This window comes from Oncorhynchus mykiss, chromosome 4, assembly GCF_057628025.1.
Source record: "Oncorhynchus mykiss isolate SJ-2025 chromosome 4, ASM5762802v1, whole genome shotgun sequence".
Taxonomy (NCBI): Eukaryota; Metazoa; Chordata; class Actinopteri; order Salmoniformes; family Salmonidae; genus Oncorhynchus; species Oncorhynchus mykiss.
Genome location: NC_143025.1, coordinates 15,222,391 through 15,247,375, shown reverse-complemented (window position 1 = coordinate 15,247,375; position 24,985 = coordinate 15,222,391). Strand labels below are relative to the sequence as shown.

The 24,985-nt window shown below is 40.5% G+C and overlaps 3 protein-coding genes across 3 annotated transcripts in view; 1 reads left to right on the top strand and 2 right to left on the bottom strand.

The window, feature by feature from the left end:
- Window positions 1–1,103: 1,103 nt before the first annotated feature.
- On the bottom strand, window positions 1,104–7,892 carry LOC110521364 (troponin T, fast skeletal muscle isoforms). The gene is made up of 11 exons (XM_090233407.1): window positions 7,875–7,892; window positions 7,630–7,768; window positions 5,987–6,005; window positions 5,379–5,418; window positions 4,156–4,272; window positions 3,852–3,929; window positions 3,613–3,726; window positions 3,354–3,466; window positions 2,974–3,064; window positions 2,399–2,439; window positions 1,104–1,394 (listed from the first exon to the last, which is right to left on the bottom strand). Exons 1-11 carry the CDS (start codon window positions 7,890–7,892, stop codon window positions 1,361–1,363), a joined length of 804 nt encoding a protein of 267 aa, XP_090089533.1. The 3' UTR covers window positions 1,104–1,360.
- Window positions 7,893–12,416: 4,524 nt separating this feature from the next.
- On the top strand, window positions 12,417–20,351 carry LOC110521362 (uncharacterized). Its single transcript, XM_021598868.3, has 3 exons — window positions 12,417–13,458; window positions 13,991–14,040; window positions 16,840–20,351. Exon 3 carries the CDS (start codon window positions 16,855–16,857, stop codon window positions 19,975–19,977), a length of 3,123 nt encoding a protein of 1,040 aa, XP_021454543.3. The 5' UTR covers window positions 12,417–13,458; window positions 13,991–14,040; window positions 16,840–16,854; the 3' UTR covers window positions 19,978–20,351.
- Window positions 15,199–24,985, bottom strand: part of LOC110521363 (uncharacterized) — a 42,663-nt gene continuing 32,876 nt past the window's right edge. The window contains exons 9-13 of the mRNA XM_021598869.3: window positions 24,273–24,410; window positions 22,705–22,803; window positions 21,914–22,003; window positions 21,651–21,768; window positions 15,199–16,598 (exon numbers count right to left, since the gene is read on the bottom strand). Of these exons, the coding sequence (XP_021454544.2) occupies window positions 16,576–16,598; window positions 21,651–21,768; window positions 21,914–22,003; window positions 22,705–22,803; window positions 24,273–24,410 (468 nt within the window). The 3' untranslated portion in view covers window positions 15,199–16,575. The remainder of the gene's footprint in view (window positions 16,599–21,650; window positions 21,769–21,913; window positions 22,004–22,704; window positions 22,804–24,272; window positions 24,411–24,985) is intronic.

Here is a 24,985-nt window from a genome sequence, read left to right as displayed (position 1 = left end):
TACCTTGGAATTGCCCTCATTACATGTGCATGGTCACAGAACCACTTCTTTCTGGTTAGTTGTTCGCATGATGAGTAACCTTGCCTGATACCTGAAAAGTTGCAATGGCTATAGGCTTTTAGCGGACTAATCTGCTCTTCTGATGTGCAGAACACCCTTATTCTAACCCTACCAGTCATATTTGAGCCATGGCTCAGATGGGTCTTTGTGAGGAGGAGATCAAAGGATGGTGAATTGTAACTGAGTTACCACACATGCATGATGAGTAGGCCTAACCTTGCCTGAGACCTGCAGAGTTGCATTGGCTCCTCGAGGATTCAGCTTAGCAGGTCTATGCTGCGTGTTGGTTACACTAGTCTAAAATCAATGAAAAGAGAGCCGACATGGCTAGGATGTACTACTACATGGGGGTGCAGAGTTGCGCTCCTGCTTCACACCTCCAAGAAGACATTTGAATACAATTCAAATGGAAATTGAAAAGCGAAAATGCTTAATTGGGTAGTTGGGAAATTAAAACAGACACTTGAAATTCCACTTTGCATTTGCGATTCTTTGTTTACCATTTGGCTTTTTCTGTTTACCATTTACCATTTTTATTTAGAATTAATTTTTTTACAATTTCCAACCATTTTCTATTTTCATTTAAACTTTTCAATGTAATTGTGGCCTATTTAATGCGCACTGATACGATAATAAAAATACATTTAACATTTTCACAGTCCTATTTAGAGTTTAAGCATTGCTTTTTCAAACTGGCACTCTCCACCCTCCATAGTTACATACCAGAACATTGTTTGCTCCTTTCAATCTAGGTTACAATATAATTCAATCTAATTGTGATGTCAATTCAAGTGTTTGCATTTTCCCTCAGAACGGTGGGGTGGGATGTTGAAGAAACCTTCATTATAATTATGTATTTCTTCTAACGTAGGGCTAACACGTTCCATAAATTAATCTAGGTCTACTCTTGCAAACACAACGATATTCTGCCTTTTATTAGAGTGGAATTTGTTTTTAATATGGACAAATTACTTTAAAGTTACATGGCAAGAAATATTGTTTTTTTATTGAGGGTTTGGTTAATAACACATCTACAGACAAAGTTGAAGAGTCACACTTTATTTACAAAAATACTGAGAACCAAACAGTCCAGGGCGAGAAAGCAAGAGGGATAATTCCTACAACTGCAGCTAATGGCTCCGTGCTGTAGACTGAGGCACGTCTTGGATGAATAAGCAAACAGTAAAACTTAGTGGTCTGAGCCATGACTTCAGCGTAAGTGTGTGTTGTTATTGCTGCATTAGGCCTGTGTCCGGTAGTACAGTGGCAGTCTGGGCTCCAAGCAGCAGAACGGGATCGTTTACTTTCTGCGGACGGTTTTACCCTTCTTAGAGCTGTAATACATCAGAAAGAGAGAGAAACAGAGTAAGACACCCAATGAAGAGACTATCGATGCCCATTTTTTATCTACAAATAAAGACTTATGTTGACTTTAGTTTACTAAATTCACTTGAATCTAAATGACTTTACATCAAAGTAAGTCATGCTGTTCCATTGTTAATATGACATTGGTCTAACTGACCATCATCAACCACATCACGTACAATTACATCAGACCACTCAAAACAAATCATGGAGTTTTCCTGTGTATCCATTATGACACACCATGCAGCTGCTGTGTGAGAACATTGATCTTTTGTGTAGGGTTTCTTATCTACTTGTTTTATTATTTTTCTAGTATCATTTTTTTTTTTTTACCAAAGAGGGGGGAAATATTTTGAATTAATAAAAGTAGACTATGAGAGATTGGGAATAGTTAGGTTAACTGTCTGTGAGCTGTGTATGTGTCAGTATTGACTCCTCAACTTCCAAGGATAGAGAGTTTAGGAGATGAGGACATGTTGGAGACAATTGGCTATAGTTAGCGCGTTTCTGTCTTCTTTCAGTGGGAATGAACTCTAGACAGAATAACTTACCTGTGGAAACACACCATTTCTAAAGACTTGATTAGTGAACTGGCTTTTAGGACATACGTTTTCTGTAACTCAATGATTGAGCATCAGTCGGATGTCCTATTCTATAGACAGCAACTTTATATCGCTCTGCAACTCTTTTAAAATGACATGGTGGGGTCAGTATACCAGGTGTATTATCCTGTCTATAGCAGAGAATGTTCTCTTCAACCTGAATGAGTGAGATATAATCAATACTCAATAATATTTCATTTTGTGTCTTCCATGGTGTCTTTTGTTGTGTCCTCGATTCATCATTGAACCTTTTGCTCTGTTTCCATCACCTCCTGTGTGAATGTGCAACTTTTCCACACAAGTTTCAGACCATGCACCACAGTGGGCCAGGAGAGCCCCCTGAGCTGTGACAACTGTCCAGCTCTACTTACAATTTACTCAGCTCCTCCACTCTCTTACGCAGGGTTGTGACCTGGAGGAGACATCAAAGCAGAGCTGTTTTCATATCTGAGAGGCCGTAACTAAGGCCACCAGGCGGATGGACAGACTCAGAGGCCCAATGTCATCCCTGATTTTACTTAGGTAAGACTTGGAATTTTCCAGTGTATCTTACAATTATAATATATAACAGGGTGTCTTACATTAGCAATGTCTGTAAAAACCTACACTCTTAGAAAAAAGGCTTGCAATGGAGCACATTAGCATATATAGATAGCATATTTGTTTCTAAGAGTGTCAGGAAAAACGGGTCATATTTTGACTGAGCTAGACCTTTTATGAGGTCATGGCTGATACCAGTACCACCCATTCTGCCACAGTGTAATATGTCATGTCCAGACATATCTGCTCTAAGAACAGAGCCCGTCATATTACCAACTCAGCTCTTTAGTAGACTTAACATAAACAGCCCATAATTCTTTCAGATGTGCATTGTCCTGTATGTGGTATCACTGGGATAATGTACAGTATATTTCTATTTTCTTTAACCAGGACATCGGATACATACCTCATACTTCTGCCTCTTCAGCCTCTCCATGTTATCAAACTTCTCAGACTCCAGCGTCTTCATCCATTCATGCAGCTCCTTTGCCTTCTCTCTAGAGCAGAGCATGCAGAATGACTTGATGAGTTAATGTACAAATTCTCTGAGGAGAGTCCATATTCATACCTGTGGTTGAATACTTCATTCTGATTGGCTGAAGGGTGCTCTTGGAGTGTGCATTCATTTCAGATAACGGGACAGTTGCAAAAATTTTGTACAGCTTGGTTATACCCGCTGTAGGCCCATTTAGCCTTGCAAAAACAACACACTACATGCAAAGTATTGTACATAAAGTAAAGCCCAAGTCTGTTTGTACTTGTACTGGGAATTTCCCAGTCTCTTACTTCAGTTTCTCTTCATTCAGATGGTCGATGTTCAGGACCTTGCGTCTGCCTGCCAGGATCTTCTTCTTCTTCTCTCTCTCAGTTTCCTTCTTCCCACCTCTCTTTGAGTCAGCCTGTTACAAATGAATGGCAGCGGTTACAAGATCGATCTGACTTGTACACAAAAAATGTTTTGTGAAATATATGTTATATACTAGTAAATTATCTTTTATAAATTCATCATGTATGGTCCTGTGAAGATCGGTTGGTCACTGGTCACCTTCTGCAGATGGCTGCTGTAGTTGGAGCCCATGCTGGACAGGGCAGACTTCTTCTTCGCATCCTCATCAGCCTTCTTCTTGGCATCTGCCTCCTCCCTCTTCAGCCTCTCCTCCTGTTTTAGAGATCACAGCACAACGTCAGTATATGTGTTGTAAGGACATGTCCTGTATTGACAGAACGCTGATAGTTGAGGACAACCCAGAGGGGTAAGTAGTGGTACTGGTGGAGGACACAAACCTCACGTCTGGCTGCACGCTCCTTCTCCTTCTCGCTACGGATCCTGTTCTGCTCGGCCCTCTCAGCCCTACGCTTCTCCTGCAGACACACACACACACACGGTTGGTTGTTATACCTTTGGCCACCAGTGGGCCCTGTCGTTTTGGCATGGTTTTATTGACTAGTAACTAAATATAAGCAAACAGGGATGGACTACCTGAACTTGTCCAAAAATAAAAACTTGTTTTAATTTACGACCTTATTTATATTTTCAAATACGACCTATGTGTATGCAGAGTCATGTAATTTACTAATTCTCACTCACAATTCTTTCTTTGAGGGCGATGAGCTCCTCCTCCTCCTTCTTTCTATGCTCAAAGTGCGCATCGATCAGGGCCTGCAGCTCAACAAGATCCTTGTTCTGACGTTTCTTCTGAATGTCCTGTAAGGTTGGAAAATAGATCCACTTGTTAAGCACATGAAGAGTTCAAATTTGCAATATGTAACTTTCTGGGGCGACATGACCAAATTCACATAGAAATATGTGTTGTAGTTCTGTCATTCTCATTGAAAGCAAGTCTAAGAAGCAATGGATCTGTTCTGTGTGTGCTATTTCTATGCTTCCTGTTCTTAAGTTTCGTTTTTTACTTTGGGTTTTGTACACCAACTTTAAACAGCTGAAAATACAGTATTTTTGGTATGGAAAATATATTTCACAGCAGTTTAGATGGTACAAGTACACTATACTTGGTTGTTTTTTCACATTAACTGAAATTAGGTGAACTATTAGAATTTTAGTAGTGGAGCGATTTCTGCATAGTGCATCTTTAATTCCAAAACGCTATATATCCATTTTCAGAAATGTTGATAAATCAGCTTTTATTGTTTAAAGACATTTTGAAAGAGATTGGTGTTTTTTCACTATCTAATCTTGGCATGGGGTTGTTCAATTACAGATATGTATTTGTTTAAAATCTATCACTTGATGAATTCATTTTTGTCAAATGCTATATATGCGCCTCACTGTCAGAGAAATTAGTACTACTGCTAGGTTTTACTCAATCAAATGTAACAAATAACTACATTTTGTATAAAATGTACAAATGATACTATTGCCACATCAATATATTTTTTGAAAGATAATAATTCAATACAGAACTGTACGTAAAACATTTACATTTTACATTTTAGTCATTTAGCAGATTCTCTTATCCAGAGTGACTAAAGATAGCTATGTGAGACAACCACATATCACAGTCAATCAAATATGTAGGATACCAACATTCCAATCCAGCTAAACAATGCATATAGCGATTTGCATAAAACCCCATTTTCATCCACATCTAAATCTGGGAACAGTAATATTTTGCATACACATGAAGGTATCCATAAACAAACATTTTTATGAGAAAAAAAATACAAATGTGAAAAATTGGTGGATATAGCGTTTTGGAAATAAAATGTCGTCATCTCTGACGTTGGCCCTGGTATTTATCCAGCCAGCTGTCTCCAGATAGTCATGATGTATGAAGGACTATAGTTACTTACATCAAAGTCAACTTTCTCGCCATCAGGAATCTTTGGTGCCCTGAGAAGTGTCAATATAAAATAACAGTGAATCTATGGAAAATTTAAAGCATAAAAATAAATAACGTTTATTTTTACGCATGTAATCAAAGTGTAATAATGTGATTTATTAAAAAGGTTATATAATGTAATAATGTTAGGGGTAATGCAACATTGTAAGAGAGCAGGGAACTGAAAGGGAATTTCAAACTATAAATATATTTTTATGTTTACTGCCGCTAGTTTGTTTTCTGTTGCTCATGTTGTGTTTTATGTTATGTTGTTTCTTGTTTGTATTCAAATGAATGCACATATTTATAATTTGATATGATGTTGACCTAAAACAAGGACAATGAAATAATAATAAGAATAATAATAAGATATATCTGAATAAATACATTTCTGGTGTGCTAGGCCTATGTAAAATAAGACAGCTGAACGTTTTGACTATCACAGTTAAGAATATAGTATTTTTTAAGGAGAGATTGAAATGGTATTGGGAATAGGAATGCAGTCTTTCTATGCAGTAATATGTTTCTGGATATAAATGTGTACAATGAAATGAGAGGTTACATGAAAATATAACTTACTTGAACTGTGGCCTGTGGGCTGTATATTAAGAAATGAAGAGGACAAGTACATGTTATTGGGTTAGAAATGCACACATCAGCAAATACAGCAGATGAGTAATTCTCAGGCAAAAAAAAAGATTCAGGCATTACTTGGATGTTTTTACATTAAATGGAAAATAATGGGTCTGCAGGTAGATATTCCTGATTGTAGCCTGGCTTTTCATTTGAGGTAGTCAATGTTCGTTAGTGATTTGAAAATCAAAAGAAAAATAACCACAAACTGACAGAAATCTAAATCTCACATATTTACTTAACATAAAAAACTTTGCACACACAGTTGGAGAACATAAACTTGTTTTATATGTGCAGGATTTAATTCTATAGTGTGGTCTTGTTTTAGAATAAGGAAAGTCAACTTGTATATTTAATGACAATAATAAACTGAAAATATAACTCCTTAAAGACAGGCAAAGTGTTTAACTTTAAAATAAAAATGGTTAAACAGTATAGTGTTGACGGCTTGTCCCCCACACAATTTCCACAAGCAAGACAACACATATGTCATTGTTAGAAGATGGACTTTGAAGTTATCGACTTGTTATTTCTCTTGTTATGTGTTTGGTACACACAATGCTAATATCGAGTGGTTATAGCAAGGAGGGTTGAACAGTGGGGTCACTGCAGGGTTAAGCAAATGTTAGCATTTCATATCCCCCCCCCCCCCCCCCCCAAAATATACCATTTATAATGGATTTTTTCCCCTATCAGTTCTTAATTTTAATTTTGTTTAGAGTCGGCTAATTTCGCAGTGCTCCTTGATCTGACAGACAGGCATGACAACAGACATTCCCCCAATATAGTGAGACCTCAAACCTGGGATATGGACAATATAAAGCCAGTCCTGTATACCGACCAGAGTGACACAGATAATTCATCTTTAATCAACGGACCTTCCTCTTCATTGACCTCTGCATGCAGAAAGCAATGAAAATAAAAGTTAAATAAACAGCAATAAGGGCTGACTAATCAGACTATAGGCTGCATACTGTAATATAGTCTACCTACGCTCAAGCATTTATGTCGTCTCTCTTTCATATTTGAAATATAAATTATACTTTGTCGGGCTAAGCACTGTGAATTACTTTAGCTTAACACTTCAACAGTGTGTGGAACAAGAGTTGTGGATTTGTAAATGTATCTCACACAATAGCACCTCAAAGTATCATTCAGTTAACAAGTAACTGTCACAACAAACACATGTGCATGTATAATAGAGATGATTCCTTTTCAGGGTCATAGTAGAAGCACAGGGGTAAGTTTTCTCCTCTTATAGAAATGGGCATAAACACTGATAATGACTTACATCAGGTATCAAAAGTTAGCCCAAGTGACATTTTGCACATCCAACCAATTGCCATATATTTAATTAATCAGCAATGGTGTGACTGCCTCTTTGAATGTATAACATGTATTATTACTTTAAAAAAATGTATGTTTGTAACATTAAGGATCATATTATAGGGTTAGAAGTTTGCACTAGAAACACAGCCCTAGCTGTCTGTCTGTCTGTCTGTCTGTCTGTCTGTCTGTCTGTCTGTCTGTAACAGGTGGAGCGCACTGCTGCATCTAAAAGGATGATAGAATACCACATGCCAACATACCTTCCTCTGCCTCTGGCTCTGGGGCCACTTCTACCTCTTCCTCTATCACTTCTTCTTCAACTACCTCTTCAACTACTTCTTCAACTACCCTTTCAACTACCTCTTCAACTACGTCCTCTGCTACGGCTACACAACATGCCTTGAGTAACCAGGGAGAGGAAGGGGGGTGGATAGGTTAATGAATGGAAGCATGAGAAAGAGGTTGTGTTCTTTAGAGAAAGAGGAAAGTAGTTAATGGTCGTGACCACCAGGTGGCGCTGCATGAGGCATAGACAAAAGCAAGCAGGAGAAAGCGTTAAGTTGTCAATGACTAGATCTGCAGAGGCAATACTAGACATATTATCTTATCCCTCTTCTTAGGGTGGCAGGTAAGCATAGCATTGGGCCAGTAACCAAAAGGTCGCTGGTTCGAATACCCGAGCCAACAAGGTGAAAAATCTCCCGATGTGCCCTTGAGCAAGGCACTTAACACTAATTTTCTCCAGTGGCGCCGTACTACTATGACTGACCCTGTAAAACAACACATTTCACTGCACCCATCCGGTGTATGTGACAATAAAAACACAATCTTATGAACATGGACCTGATGAAGTGAGGCTTTTGAATGAGGAGGTAGCATTAGTCTGATGAAGTGAGGTAGCATTAGTCTGATGAAGTGAGGTAGCATTAGTCTGATGAAGTGAGGTAGCATTAGTCTGATGAAGTGAGGTAGCATTAGTCTGATGAAGTGAGGTAGCATTAGTCTGATTAAGTGAGGTGTTTGAATGAGGAGGTAGCATTAGTCTGATGAAGTGAGGTAGCATTAGTCTGATGAAGTGAGGTAGCATTAGTCTGATGAAGTGAGGTAGCATTAGTCTGATGAAGTGAGGTAGCATTAGTCTGATGAAGTGAGGTAGCATTAGTCTGATGAAGTGAGGTAGCATTAGTCTGATGAAGTGAGGTAGCATTAGTCTGATGAAGTGAGGTAGCATTAGTCTGATGAAGTGAGGCGTTTGAATGAGGAGGTAGCATTAGTCTGATGAAGTGAGGTAGCATTAGTCTGATGAAGTGAGGTAGCATTAGTCTGATGAAGTGAGGTAGCATTAGTCTGATGAAGTGAGGTGTTTGAATGAGGAGGTAGCATTAGTCTGATGAAGTGAGACGTTTGAATGAGGAGGTAGCATTATTCTGACAAAGTGAGGTAGCATTAGTCTGATGAAGTGAGATTTGAATGAGGAGGTAGCATTATTCTGACGAAGTGAGGTAGCATTATTCTGACGAAGTGAGGTAGCATTAGCGTTATCCAACATGCTACGAGCTACATGAAGATCCAATGAGTTGAACGCACATTCTCAAACACACTGAAGATCAAGAGCGAAACAATGACAAATTAGTATAGATGACATGACCGTCTTCGTAGTCTGAGCGTCATTGTTTTTTTACCTTCTCCCTCGCCTCCATGGAGAGTTTTGTTTTTTTTCGGAGAAAGAAAGCAGTAAAACAATAGTGTTACCAAAAGAGCCCGGCTGTACCCAATATATCAGTTTATAATATTTAGTATATATAATATACTGTAAATATGGGTACAGTAGGGATCCGTTGTATGCGTACACAATACAGTCCTCCATAGCTAATCAAATGGTATCAAGTTCACAGACTTTTGAGCAGACAAAACATTTCATGGCCTGGTAGTATAATAGGCTTGATTCATCTACCTCCATAATGAGGAGACACATTATGTATTTGTATTCAGACAGAATATGGACAGACTAGGAGGACAGTATTACTGGGAAAGGTCTACAGAGCTGCAGGGACCTGTTGCTAACAGACTAATAATATATGTATGTGGTCTGACATTTAGAAAATAATTTAAAGGTATGCTTTAATTCAATCTAATTTTTGATGTATAGGATTAATTTACCGCACGGCCTGTTATCAACATTGGCTTCTGAAACCATCCTGAAACTGGAAGTTCAGCTTTACAGATTGAAAAGATCCCTAAGTCACGGCTTTCTCCACATTCACAGTATCATAAACAAAGTCAATATATGCTGTTGTGCTGTAGAGGGCAGTATTGAACACAACTTGAACTCCAAGGAGGGAAGCCAAGTTTGTCCATTGCATTGAACTATTCTGCATAGAGGACTGAAATCAGTTAGGCATTGTTTCAAAAACATACAGAACGATTCAGCATACGATTGAACAATTACTGATATAAAATGACTATGATAATGACAAGAGACAATAATGATATCTAGCAATAATAAAGTAATAATGTTACTTACCTTCGCTGTGAAAGGATAGAAAAAGATATTGCACGTTTATTCAGGCAGTCAAAACAACATGATGCATGGGAAATCTGGATGAGGTAATCGTGAGGATGAAAACTAATGTTACCAATACTTACACTTCCTCTGTGTCAGACATGTTGACAGTGGACTTTGCACCTGAGGTACAAGGGAAGAAAGAGAGACACTTTCACTAAGACGCCAAGGAGGCCACGCTCAAGTCACTAGCAGTATTTACAGCATGGGGTTATGGTCCCAGGCTCTAAAATGTATTATCCCCTTACCAGAACCCAACCCTAATATAATAACATTTCACCAACACTTTTTAAGAAATTGTGTTACAGGAAAAATGTGCAGGATTTATAAAGGCATGCTTTTGAATCACAACCTTTTGAGAAGTGTTTAACAATTAGTGTTAGGAAATGGGATAAGACTGAAATTCAACACACTCACAATTCTGCTTCTCAGACAATAAATGAGACCCCCATATAGATATTTATGCCTCCTTCCTCCCCTCCCTCTCCCCTGGCCCTCAAGTTAACTTAATCTCTTGGTCAAATTCCATGCCTCAACATAGGTGCTAGGAAACGCCTATCTTTAGAAACATGATGCCCTAGCTCTTTATCAACACTTTAAAGGCATTCTGTCACTTTCTAGGCCAATTTTAGTAGGCCATTGGCTACCTCCCACTGGGCACACCATTTCAATTCAATTACATTGAACCAACGTGGAATCGACGTTGAATTGACGTCTGTATACAGTGGGCTTTTGCTTCTGATTTAGTTTTTGTTTTGCAACTTATTGTTATCTTGTCAGACAATGTATCATAATCTGATGGAAAATCCCCAAAGTATGCATTTTGAATTGATCAGCATACATTACCAGGATGTTTACATTGCATTAGCCTTTGCATTTGTAAACCGTCCTCCTATAACTGTTAAGGCCGCCCTGGAGGCCTCCTCGCACATCATGACTATTCCCACAGACAGCTGCAAATGTCTCTGAGAAACATGTCCAGGATCCGATTCCCAAAGCACAGATCAGGTTCTTTGTCTAGGAATAGTATCAGTAATTCTAATTTAATTTCCTTATGCAGGCTACTCCCTCACATAGGCATTTCAGACACTTTTCTCTGATTCCATGGTGACATATTAACTTGTTATAGATGAAAAACAAAAAGCGGAATAATGAAAGTACATCAAACTGTTTGATAATGTAAAAGAAGGAAAGTCAAAGATTGTTTCTTGAAATCCCAATACTATTCTGATACCTAAACATTTCTGGCTTGATTTCACAAGTCAGGCTATAGTTCAACGGGCACTGTAACGGTAGTAGTGTCTATGTGTTCATCCTAAGTATGGAAGGCTTAATGTACCACACCATGTTATCCTAGTTCACGGGGATCCTGGATAACATAAACTATCAAATGTCACACCTTTCTCTCTATGAGATTATCTCCAACACTGCTGCGACATACACTCAAGCAAACATATCTATTCACCAGATCACAAAAGACCAGTATAGTGCTAGCAATACTGTTCCCATCCCTAACATTGAGGTAGCTTTGAGCATATCTTTAGATTCCCTCCTCTTAGCCTTACCTGTTACTTAAACGGTTGGATCAGCTCCACAACATAGCTACAAGTCTTAGAGGGCCATTTGTAAATCCCAGGTTTACGATAGCCAGTTGGAGCCAGGCCTCACCCCAAACCCTTTGTAGCACCCAAGACCCTTTCACCGCTTAAGTCACTTTTACCTCTTAATCCATCAACAGCTACCAGCACATAGCAGATACTACAACAAGAACAACAACAACAACATACCTTCACACCTATTCTAGCATTTCATGACACAAAACATTGACACTTGTCTCAAGTCATTCTACATGTCCAGTGGCTTTCAAGAATGCTGTTCTAAGAAAATCCCACCTATTCAATGTAGCCGACCGTAACTCCAAATGTCAAAGCAAAAAGAGACACCCACCCTCTACTGATCAAGTCAAGACAGAAGCTTTTATAGAAACCTGTATGTTCCCTTCACCTGTCCCTATCCCCCTGGGTGGGTCCTCCTCACCCTTGACCTCAACACGGAGGAGCTGACTGTTTTAAAGCCTGAGTGTTTTAACACAGTGGCAGTGGTTTTGCACGTGTCGATTTAGCTGTTCTTGAAAGGAGACAGCTAGGGGGGCCCTGAGATCTTAAAATTGCACTTGATCTTAATCTTTTTATCTCTCTCTCACTCTCTCCTTCTCTTGTTCTACTCACTCACTCACTCACTTACTCACTCACTCACTCACTCTCTCTCCTTTCCAACCCCTCTCTCTCTCTCTCTCTGTCTCTCTCTCTCTCTTACCTCAGAAAAGCGTACAGAAGAAATGAGCTCCCTGGTGGCCGAGACTGGCTGTAAGGTTCTGCAGAATTACCACCCTGATTATGTCCTTCTGTTATAGTGACACTTGATCCACGGGGGGTCCCTATTGGCCAAGGAGCCGCAAGAGGCGAGGCCGCGGGATGTCTCTGCGTCTTAGACCCGGCACTCAATAAGGAGATGGATGGATTGTGGGGTAGGGAGGGAGGCCTTAAGTTGGGAGAGGGACAGCTAAAATACCCCTGTTGCTATATTTGCTGTCATGTTAGGCAAGCAAAAATAACTTAAAAGTTAAACAAGACAGGAACGTCAGTGAGGCAATCAGATGGTGGACTTGTTCCTTTTCCACAGGACAGGGAGCTTAGATAGATACATAAACATAATGTATGTCAATGGCCCGATCAAAGGAGGACAGGATCTGTGGACAGTCTGTGTAACTGTTACTGTACTCAACTCTTGACATTATTTTCTGAATCAACTATCAATGTCTTCAGCAGTTTTAAAGTAGTCTTTTGACTGACCTGTCGGTCTAATTCCACTTCATAAACAGGCTATAATGGTAAGATATGTGTGGCGGTGTCCATTTCTTGTATTGGTGTGAATTAGATTCACACCAGTGCAAGAACTACCTGTCATGCTGAGAATGTGTCTAATTTGCTAGCTTCACCAGCACCTTATAGAATTGCAAAAATATGAATTTTCCTCATCTCCTGTGTCATGGGTGCTTGATTGGACTGGTTTAGTACTTGCCTCGTTAAATAAATAAATAAGTCAAATTAAAAAGTAGGTGGACCTTTTTCTACTCTACCCAGCAGCTTTAATTGGCAAACAATTTGATCAGAATTGGTAGAGCTAAACGTCCTGTGCTTGTTGAGAAGGCTCGGACTCTCCTGCTGGGGGCGCCACTCTGAAATAGTATTTTTCAGAGGAGCATCTGGTCGCGGTAGTGAGGGGTGGTGATATCTAAAGTGCTGTGGCCACCCCCTGCCTGGCTGACGGTCGCAGCTAGCGCACTGTCACGACGGAGCACATTCTGAGCAAAAGGCTCAGGTTATATTTTTGGACTGCCATGGAGACTGGCCCTTCCATATGTAGGAAGGGTGTATAGTTGTGCTCAACATGAGCCTCCCGCTCTGATAATCCGGGCCGGGACAAGCAGGCAGCAGCCGGCCGATCCCAAGCAGCAGACACACAGGTAAACACACTGCAATTACGATTTTATACTTTTCGAGACAGCTCGTAGTAACGTGTTTATCGTATTGACAAGGGGGGAGGGGGAGGGGGGGGGGGGGGGGGGGGGTTCTCTTGATACGGACGTTCGAGCTTTTACAGCCAGCCCCCAGAAGGTTGTACTCTATAATGTAGCCATTGTGGCTAAAGCTATCTGACCAAAGGGATTTTCAATGTAATGTCAAAGCGTCATCAAATTGGGAAGTGGGGCTTAGAGACGGGCATGCACAATGTTGCATGTGTTTTTAATATATTTAGGGTGTTGCGTTCCAGGTATCAAAACTGGATCGAGATATCATAATGCTTAAAACGATAATGGTTTAAGATCGAGATATCATAATGCTTAAAACGATAATGGTTTAAGTTCTGATACTCCTGCAAGTATATGTTAACCTGTGAACTTATGAAAACACAGGGTGTTAGCATGTTAACTGTTGAAATACAAGCTTGTACAAAGTGTTTTAAGTTGAATGTTTTTTTGTTTTTCTCATGGTAAGGGGACTCCCCTGTCGGGAGTGTGTTGGTCAACGGTAAGAAGAATAACCTGGTAAGCTCAATTATGTTATATTTTTAGATCTTTACTGATTATGTGATTAACTCATAAACTAACTGCATGTGCATGTTTTTTAGGGGTTGGGAGATGGTGGACACCAAAAAGCCATTGTGATGCATGGTTTTCTTGCTAGGCTATTATTACCCTTTCCTCTTTTGAACTTGCATCTTGGAGGTGCTCCAAATGCCTAACCTACAAGAGCCTTAAAAGGATGACCTCCTCTCATGTTGCAGGTCCAGTTTGTCTTGCTGTTGCAGAGTGGGCCCTTTAAAACATGATCAGTGGTGGACTGCATTTGAGTTTGACTAGTAGAGGCCAAAAACATACAAACCTACATGGAAAAACCATTTAAGTGAAATACAGAATGCTGTGAGAGAACTATAATATTCTGATTTGTAGGCCTATCACATTCCTTTAAAATCTAAATACAACTATCAAGGTTTACACTTCTAAAGGTTTACAGCCATCAAGGTTTAAATAGATATGAGTCAAAATCTTCCAATTATAGAATGTGTTTACTGTGCATAAAAAAAAAACTCACATCACAATGACCACTAGTGACATCACTGGGGTCAAATGCTCAATGTTCACTTTCACTCGTAGTTAATGCTTGAACCTGTAGGTTACAGGCCAAGTGTGTCTGCCAGTCAGACCTCACAGTGTCAAAGCAAAAGTATCTAACTGCACTGTAGTTTAAAAGTTTGAAAAGGTGGATTTGTATAGGTCACTTAATTACTGCTCATGTTCAGTATACCCACAGGCACAAGTGTCAGATTGTTATGTGCAGTACAGGGATTGGACCCATATATGCTCTCAGGTTCTAGATGATATGCATAAGCTGCACCTTAGGTACCTTCTCATCAGTGATTTACTGTCACCGTGATGCACCCTGCCTGTACAGGACAGAACCAAGCCTTATAGAAGGGAGCAGGTGATTGGCTGCCCTCCTCTCTGCTCTCAACCTAAAATTAGGCCAAGGAACCTTCCAGTATCAGCTGTGAGGCCTTAATTGCAGGGAGTGTTACATTTGACTGCCCTCCTTCGCTTTCCACTTCACTTCGTCTCCAAGTTTTCCCCTTTGTCCACTGCAGATAGCGTTTGTCCGGCTGTTTAAAATTGACAGATAAAATCGCTAATAAAAAACAAACGTCATTGTATACAATACTTTATTTCATGTAAGATAAAAAAAAATGAAGGTTTAATAACAAGAAAAGCAATGATTCGTCTTTTAAGATTAAAATGTTACATTGGTAACATAAATAGGGTGGTGGAAAACTCCAGTGTGCAGCACTGAAAACAGAATGATGGTTAAATAGCAGGATAAAATGTTACTGTGTGTGAGATAAAGGGTTATTAATACAACAGACACAATCAATGTTCTGTAACCAGGTGATTCAGTTACTGCAAAATCATTTGGCATTTCAATGCAGTATTTTATGAATGCACAAAAAAAGATCACTTAAAAGCTTAGAGAATATGCAGCACCCAGTGTAGCCTAGCGTTTAAAAGACATTTGACAATTTCCTGTGTTTTATACTGTATATATTTCCACACTATGAGGTTGGCGTAATACTGTGAAAATTATGATAATGCCCTTTTAGTGTAAGAGCGGTTTGAAAAGGCAGTCTGAAATTTCAGCCTGTTGGTGGTGGGATGGAGTTTTGGTCTGCCTAGGTGGTACATTAGTTAATAGACCAATCAGAAAGAGTTCCAAACCTGTCTGCCATTAAGAGCTCATTTTCAGTTTCCCCCTCCCACTCGGACCCCTCCCAGACAATCCTAGCTAAATTCTTGCTTGAGATATTGCTCTTTGCTAAGAAGCTATGTATTTATTTTTGACCATTTTAATTGACAACAATCACAGTAAGGTACTTAATTGTTACCCAGAAATTATTTGATATTGATATAAAAACAGCCGCATTGTGCCTTTAACACTATATTCAGAAGATGTTTGGATAATCTCAGGGCTCAGACAACAGCCACAAGAAAAATAAAATATAAACATGATATTACAATTAACGGGCTCAGTGATCAAACTTCCCAAACCAGAACATTTTACAAGCGTTACCATTTCAAATTCAAAGCTTAGGTTTTGGTTTCAGGTCACTTTCTGCATAATTTCCAACATACATGTGCGGTACATGTAAACGCATTCACCTAATGTTTGTCAATGGCATAAAATGAAGAGAAAAAAGATCAAGTAAAAGTAAGTAAAAAAAACATTCATATATACATAAACATATGTGAAAGATACTTTTGACAAGTAAGTCAATACAAGTCTGAAGATTAAATTGAACTGGGGAGTTCAAAGTGAGTACACAGAACAAAACAAAGCAACAACTAACCATTTAAGAAGTTCTCAAAAGTTACCTACTGAATGTGGTAGGAAAGGTATAAACTGTGAATTATATTGTTTTCATAACAAGTGCTACTGGAGGATATCCTCACAGAGTTTGCTGACAAGGTGGGCAAAGTTGTTGAAGTCCATACCATCTTGAGTAGAAAGTCTTTGCCACCAACATTTGTATTTCAATATTCACCATGGTATAGGTCTGAAAAAGAAAAAAAAAGTAGTCAGATGTGTTTGTTTACCAATTATGTGTTGATGATTTTCTTGATGGTCATTGTATAGTTCAGCCACTGATCTATACCATGGGCCGAGGTGGTGGCGGAGAGCAGCTGTAAGGAGAAGTTGAATTGATTGAACACTGCCCCTCTTCCTTTAAAACAATTGGCTACTGTATCATTGATAACCAAATAAATATGCCTCACACTGTCCTGTATTTTTTTCAGGGGTTTAAACTGCTCATGGCTGCCAGTTATAGCAATGTCAATGAACCAGGCCTGCTTTTCCAGCAGTACCCTCCAGCTCTACTGCCCAAGCCTGGCAAGGAAAATGCTAGACTCCAGAAACTACTCAAGAAAACGGAGAAAAAAATCAAGAAAAAAGCCGCTCCTGAGATCGCAAAGACACCTGTCCCTTTCCGCTCAAGCCTCTCTCCTGTGAATGAAGCAAGTCCTGACTTGGAGCACAGTGACCACTCAACCCCTCCCAAAACTCCAGAGGCATCCTTCTACACACAGCACCCCAGATTTTCTGTCAGGCCAGTCTATCGTCATGTGGCATCCCCTTATCCACAGCAACGAGGAGCCACTTTTGGTGGAACAGCAAGGTTCGCCCCACAGCTGTATGCTGCTCCAGCCCCCACCTTCCCCCAATATGTGGCCCCACTCTACACATTTACTCCAACACCCCCGTCAGCCGCTCCAGGGCCAGCCTTGCATGAATTGGCACCCAAAATGCCTGAGCAAACGTCCTCTGTGCTTGACGTGACAACGACAGCTGCTGCTCAAATTGCTCCTCCAGTCACTGCTTCAGTACCTCATCCACTCAGTGCTCCAGTTGCTCTTGTCACAGTCACTCCTGCTGCCACACAACCTACTCTGCGAATAGCCCCAGTAGTAATACACCGCAAAAGTCCAAGTCCACGTTTTAAAGCTACCGAAGCTGCACTAAAAGCACCCAAATCGATGTTTGATGTCCCTCAAATTAGGGTCTATACAGCATCTATGTCCCCCCTCCATGATTATACTGGATCAAAGACATCTACTGCAGACGCATTATCTCTGAGTATAACACCCACATCAGAAATCACAAGAGCTTTTACACCAACTGCTGAAATCAAAAGGAGTGCAACACCTACATCCGGGGTAAAAAGAGGTTTAACACCGACACCTGGACTCCAAAGGAGTGCAACGCCTACATCTGAAGTGAAAAGAGCTAAAACACCAACTCATGATTTTTTAACACCAAGAACTCCTTTAGGTCGCCCTAAGACACCCTCATTTCATGTGTCCCGTGCCAAAACACCTGTTTTTGAAATATCAAGAACCAACCCACTTTTATTCGCTGTATCACCCATTACTACAGAGGCACAGATATCTAACACACCAACACCTGGTACTAATGCTGCCTGTCAGTCTTTGTCTGACCCTTCAAAATCATCTTCAACTATTCTAGGTGCAAGAACTCTGAATGGGGAAGAGACGTCAAAAGAGACTCCCACAGCTAAATCACCTCCTCAGAACACTTCAAAACCAGAGGCTCCTCGACACGAAAATCCTGTAGTTGAGTCTGCCAGACCAAAGACCCCGACAGATCTATTAGGCTATCAAAGACCCAAGACTCCAACAGGTGTTGCACCCACATTTGGGTACCAAAGGCCCAAGACTCCAACAGATATCACACCGAAATCTGCTGCACCCTCCTATGGGTACCAAAGACCCAAGACTCCAACAATTGTCACACTAAAGCCTACAGCGCCCACAGATGGGTACCAAAGACCCAAGACACCAACAAAAGAAACATCAAAACCTACAGCACCCTCAGATGGGTATCCAAGGCCCAAGACTCCCACCAATGAAGGGCATAAACCTATGACTCCAACAATTGAGTATCAAAAACCACAACCACCAGCAGGGTATCAAAGACCAAAGACTCCCACAGCTGGGGTATCATCTATAGGATTTCAAAGGCCCAAGACACCAACATATGTGGATCCTAAACCAAGCCATACCTATTATGGGTTGACTCCTGCTGCATATGTTGCCCATGGTGGAATCCAAAGTTTTTCACCTTTATTTGGAATATCCAGGTCTAAGACGCCGACTCAAGAGGAATCTAAAACCCAAGAGCTAGAAGCATCTAAAACACCTACCCAAGAGTTACCTGTAAAATCATATCCTTTGCCCGAGGTGTCAAACCAGGAAGCACCCTTCAAAGAACTGGAAAAAACTATTCCAAGTGAGGCCATAGTATCCATGACAGTAGTTAAGCTTCCGCTTCCAACCATTGTTGTTACACAAGCTGAAGAGGTCTCAGAAACAAGAGTGTCCACAGCTGTGACCAGCAAAATATCAACTCCCATTGCTGAAATGCCAAAGGTTAAAACTGTGGCAAACACAAGACCATGGGCTAAATCTCCAACACCAGAGGTTAAAACCCCAGTGAAGACACCAACTTATGGAGTTTACCCAAAACCCAAGACACCCACCCCAGAAACCCAACGCAAGACAATACCTCCTTTCTCAAAAACAGAATCTCCTGTGGCTAAAGCCAGTGTGGTGCAACAGAAAGAGTTGAAGGAATCAACAGAGCCTAAAATGCCAACCAAAGCAACCTCTGAGGCTAAACCAGTAGGGACAAAGCCAACCAATTCTTCTCCACTTGCAAAGACTGCATCTCCTGAGAATCTTTTGTTGCCGGCTAAACCAAAGAATAACCAGGAAGCCAAACCTGAAAAGGTGGTATCAGCTCCAACCACACCATTGACAGAGAAGAAGGAAGAGAGGAAAGACTCTTTCCCAGCAGCTGAACCTCTTCTTAAAGTGATCCAAAAGCCAAAGGGCATGATGAAGTCTAAACTCAGTGGTTGGTCACGGCTCAAGAAGCACATGGTAGTGGAAGAAGAACCACCTATGTTCACAGAATCAGATCCTAAGAAAGAAACCGCCAAGGTGACTGAGCAGGAAGGAGGTGAAGTGAAAAAGGATGAAAAGGTGTTATTTAAAGACATGGTGGCAGCCGTAACAGCTGACGATCCTCCCAAGGCAGCGAAGAAGTGGGATTCTCTTCTCTTCGATATGTTCTCCACTAAAGAGAAGATTATGCAGGTGATTGAAGCCAGCAAAAGTGAGGAGGAGAGGAAAGAGCAGCCAAAGGATGCAGGGAAAGAAATCCCATCCTTCGCCCATCGTCTGCCTGTTCTCCTTTTCAGCCCAAAGTTTGATGCCAAAAGGCTAAGAGAGGCTGCGTCAAGGCCACTAACTAAAATTTCGACAGTGTTTGAGATGGGTCTCATAGGGCGTAAAAATAAAGATGAGGAACCAAAAGACTTTAACAGAACAGCTAGAGGGTTCACTTGTCCTTAAACCATGTATTTTTGGACTGGTAAAGATTAAACTGAGAAGAACATTTTGAAAAATTCTATTGTTAAATGTTTTATGTGCACTGGTGTAGAAATGGTAGTCATAATGTACAGTTCCCATCTCTCGGCTTGACACAGGATACAATATTTAAGACAGTCTCATAGAGAATGTGGTCTTAACTTTATACTTGATAAATGCACCATGTTGCATTTTGAGCACTGATTGTTTTGTCGTCTGACTATGTTACACATTTGTGTGAATGTCTCTTTCTCTGATAATATGAAAATATTACCTTGACAATCAGAGGATAAGGGAAAATGTATTGTTGTTTTAAAATAATTTAGACATCTCGTGAGATTAAAATGTACAAGGATTAAGTTAATCTCTGAGTTAATTTTTTTGTCCACTGTTGAACCCTGATAGGACAATGAGATTATTTTTCAGAAGGGGTCCTGAGACTGTAGTGTAATGTACTTAGGTACACCATTTACTAAAAACGATAACTCTCAGTTATAGTACGTGTCTTGAAATCGCAGATGAGTGTAGAGCCTATAGACTGTATTGATGCAGGTTTTGGGCATCTGAAGAAACTTGACTCCAGGGCATTTAGAGAAATGTTTCCAAAGATGGATGAAAAAAAGAGGAGAGGATGAAAGTAGTAGTGAAGTAGGACTGTATATTTCCCAAAATGGTGCTATTTAATGGTGCTTTCAAATAGACTAGATATTCAGGTGATACTTTTTTTTTTAGAATGTTTGAGTAGCCTGCAGATGCTTATACCAGCTTGGTATCCTTCCCTTTTTTGGACTACAGGTCAGTGAGAGTGTTATTTGAGAAATAGGGTTGCTAACTCCTGTGGGGGACAAGTCAGCTCTATGAAGGATGTGTTTGACTGTTGGTGTGGGTGGATAAGAGGTCAGGGAAAGGGGTTGTGGGATATGGAAGGCAGTGACGACAGACGCTAAGACAAATGTATACAGGAAGTCCCTAAGGCCAAATCCTAACTGGAGATCCACGAATCTCCCATTGACATCAATGCAGGATTAACGTGAAAGTAAAATAGACTGAAATATCATGTTTCACACACAGTTTTCAAATACACAGCTTTCAAACGAGGGCTCCGGAAGGGTCAAGAACTGAGAGTGACATTTGACCTTGAGTTTCTGTAGGTTCGTCAGCTTGTTGTAGGTGCTTTGCGTTTTTCTTTCATGCATGTCTATATTAAAAAGATTAAGAACATTGTCTGTTATTGACAGAGTGATGATCAACTGCTTTGGAATCTGAGATTTTGCTGCGTAAGTTTACAGTAAATGTTATTTTCTATATATTTTTGATAAAACAGAAAATAAAAAAGTTTGAATAGAACATTTTTTATGTTGGTTAATGTTTGACATAGAAAGTTCATCTTGAGCTATACAATTAAATAGAGAGAATTAATTCTGTAGTGAAGATAACGGGCAGATCAAGGGCTATTGCCCTTTGGTGTTTGATAGAAGTCATGCTATTTAATTGTAGCTGGTATTTTGTAGATTTAAATGTTTTATTTTTATCCGCAGGACCAGCAGAATAAAAAGGTGTTTTTTTGCCTCAGAAAAGACTAGTTATTATTGGACTATTATGGTATTTACACTAATGTTTTAAAATGTATAATTGTTTTCTAAACCCAGTCATCTCACCTGCTTTTCCATTCGTGTATTCATCCATATTTTCATCATCATCATCATCAACAGGAATCTTCTCATATTTGCCATGAGCAGTCATCACAAATTTGTACTTTTTACCAGATGCATTGCCCTGAAAAGCATAGACTGATTTAGAACAGTGAGAATTTGCTCACAGTATATATTATACACTAAGTTTGAAACAGAATATTCAAATACTGTACGTTTGTATTGATGTGTGTGTGTGTGTGAGCGTGTGTGTGTGTGAGCACGCTCACCTTTGCCACTGCTCCTGAAATCCCAGGGGATGTTTCTCCAATGATCTCCCACATGTTCTTTTTCTGCATCACGTCACCAGCTTTTACATCCTGGGGAATGAACAGCACCAAACAGCAACTCTTCAAATGCTTTCTGGAGTTTTATATAAAATGGTTTTTGGAGCCATGCAAGATAAGGAACCTTCGTGGCTTTGGTTCTGAACCACAGGAGGTTGGTGGTACCTTAATTGGGGAGAACGGGCTCATGGTAATGGCTGGAGTATACGTCAAACACATGGTTAATTGCCACTCCCTTCGCCCCCCCGTTCCAGCCATTGTTATGAGCCGTCAGCAGCCCCCACTGTTCTGAACCTCCACAATAGAACTCTACACCCCACTAGATGGCAGCCTTGGATAAGGCTGACTGCACGCACACGTCACTGATTCTCTGCATGCCTGGTGCACAGCTGTACTACAAACACTTGCATGTAGAACAGTTACTTTAAGGGAAGACGTGAAGACAGTTGAAATAACACGAATGAGGAATGAAAGTAAAGGAAGTAGATACACAGATGCTGTATTTTGATGAAGATGATTCAGTCTCTCTGAAGGGGATGAGACACCCCGTGTGACTTCTTACTACATTGTTGAACCAGAAGCCACTTCTGTGAAGGCGATGCCAGTGCTAGAGAGTAGTGACGGAGAAGAGGTTGGCGGTAATGTATGAAACTGGTGAAATGCAGAGCCACATACAGTAAATGTATACCCATATACACTATATACTGTACACAACTGTTCTGAGCGAGACTTACAGCTGGTCTTGAGGGGGAGCTCCTGCTGGTGCCATCTGGGTTCCCCTTCACCCACTGGGTGATCATGTCCGCCACGCCCACCTTCAGACTCTCAGCATCCTGCTGACACACACACACACACACATATTTCCACTCAGGCGCTCAACAAGACAGTTCCATTCCTTAGGCATTCCTTGTTACAGATAAATGTAGCTGTCCAGCACACACACAAGATTTGGGTACAGAGACTAGGCAGCTCTATTTTCATCCATAAGCGTGACTCCCAGGTTATACACCATTAGGCTACAGATGTAGGATCTTCATTTGATCATCCTGTTGCAGGGGAACTTTCCTGCAATGGAAATGTTTAACTTGCAGTGTATTTGGGGTTAAAAAAGGCTTTTGAAGTTTGTAATTTCGAAAAACGTATCAGCCCCTACAATAATGCCCATTAATTATAATCCACATAATAATTCACATTTCCTCTCGCTGTAGGATTATTTTCCTGCTGTAGCAAACTGGCTCAAATTAAGATCCTACATCTGTAGTGCAAGACTGCTACCCTGTGGCTGCATCCTCCAGACTGCCATGAAACTTCTCTTCTGTAATTTACTCTCCATTTTCCTCTCACTCAACTTCTTTCAAACTAGCCTGTCTGGTCCATCAGCCTTTAGGTTTGTTTTCTTTAGGGCTACTCCTGCGGTGAAAGCCGTTAGCATGGTGCTAGAAAGGGGAAGACATACTGTATCTCTGGGGGCAGGTTAGCAGCTACTGCTACAGATGTAGGATCTTAATTTGATCGCCCTGTTGCAGGATAACTTTCCAGCAATGCAGGAAATGTAAAACTTGTAGTATATTTGAGGTTTAAAAATGCTTCTGAAGTTTGTAATTTCTACTTTGAAATTTCAGACTTGATTTTCCCTTATGAAAAAATGTATCAGCCCCTACAATAATGTCCATTAATTTGAATCCACATAATAACTCACATTTCCTGTTGCTGCAAAAAAAAAACCTGCTGTAACAACCTGGCTCAAATTAGGATCCAACATCTGTACATGCTATGGAATACCCGGGATGGGGGGAAACCACACATTTGTGGTAGAGTTAAAATAAACAACAGCCATAAGGGCCTCAGATCTATACCGCCGTGGCTCACATGCTGTTTGTTATTCCTCTCGCCCCAGGGTCAAGCTGCCATGCCTTTCTGGTTATTTCAAAAAACCCTGGCCTGCACACGAGGAATGGGATAGAGTAATTAAAAACATCGGGGAGAGAGGGGGCTGTGACAAAGGTGTGAGATCACAACCATACAATAGCATGGAGAGGAGCATTGGGACAGATATAATTAGACATCTGCGCAATGTGTAAATGTCTTTTGAAAGAGAGCTAGGTAGATTTCTGTGTCTCCAGTCTACAGTATAACTCCAGGCAGCTACTGAATGTAAAGAGCATTCATGTTTTGTATCCATAAGGTTCTATTTATGTTGTTGGGTGATTAATGTCCAGTCGTTGGTGAGCGTGCAAATGACTTAGACTTCTTTGACTTTATTCATTAATGTGTATGTAACGTTATGGGGGTGTTTCCTTGCCTTGGGTGGTGTGCCTTTGGCCAGGCTCTGGTTCCAGGCCTCTCCAGCCTCAAACAAGTTCTTCTTGGAGGACACTGGCTCAGGTGACATGGGGATGTCCGTCAGGCCCTGTTTGGTTGCCTTGACCTCCTGGGAGTACTACACAACAGAACGATACAATATACTTTATTGACCATTTGCATGGAATTTGCATATAACAGAATTCCAGATCAAAAAGCATATTTATTAAGCTTGTTCACTTAAAAAGTCTAAAAGAAATGTGAGATAATGTCTAGATGCTTTTTATAGCGGAGATCAAGTTTATAAATTGCTTGACTGGGCTGATGAGACAGTGGACACAATGAGTAACAAAGTTTAGAAACAAAGTAAACATGGCATGCTAGTGATCTGATGATGCAATAGGGACTTCATGGGAGAGCAGTAGGAGGGCCTCACACACACACAACTACTCCCATGTACTTATAGTATGACTCAGGCACCACTCAGGAGATGAGAAAGCAAGCTCAGTCTAGCCTCAACTGCCCATCAATCCTCTCCCAAATTATAGAGTAGACAGGTGGTTTGACGGACTGGGCCTGACTAAGGCCACGTGACTGACTTTGATGTGTGAACACTGATACAGACAGGTTTCCATACAATTGTTGACCGATTTTCACGCAAATATTCTAAAATCCCACCAGAGGGGTGTATCTATCAAACTGACACTGCAGATG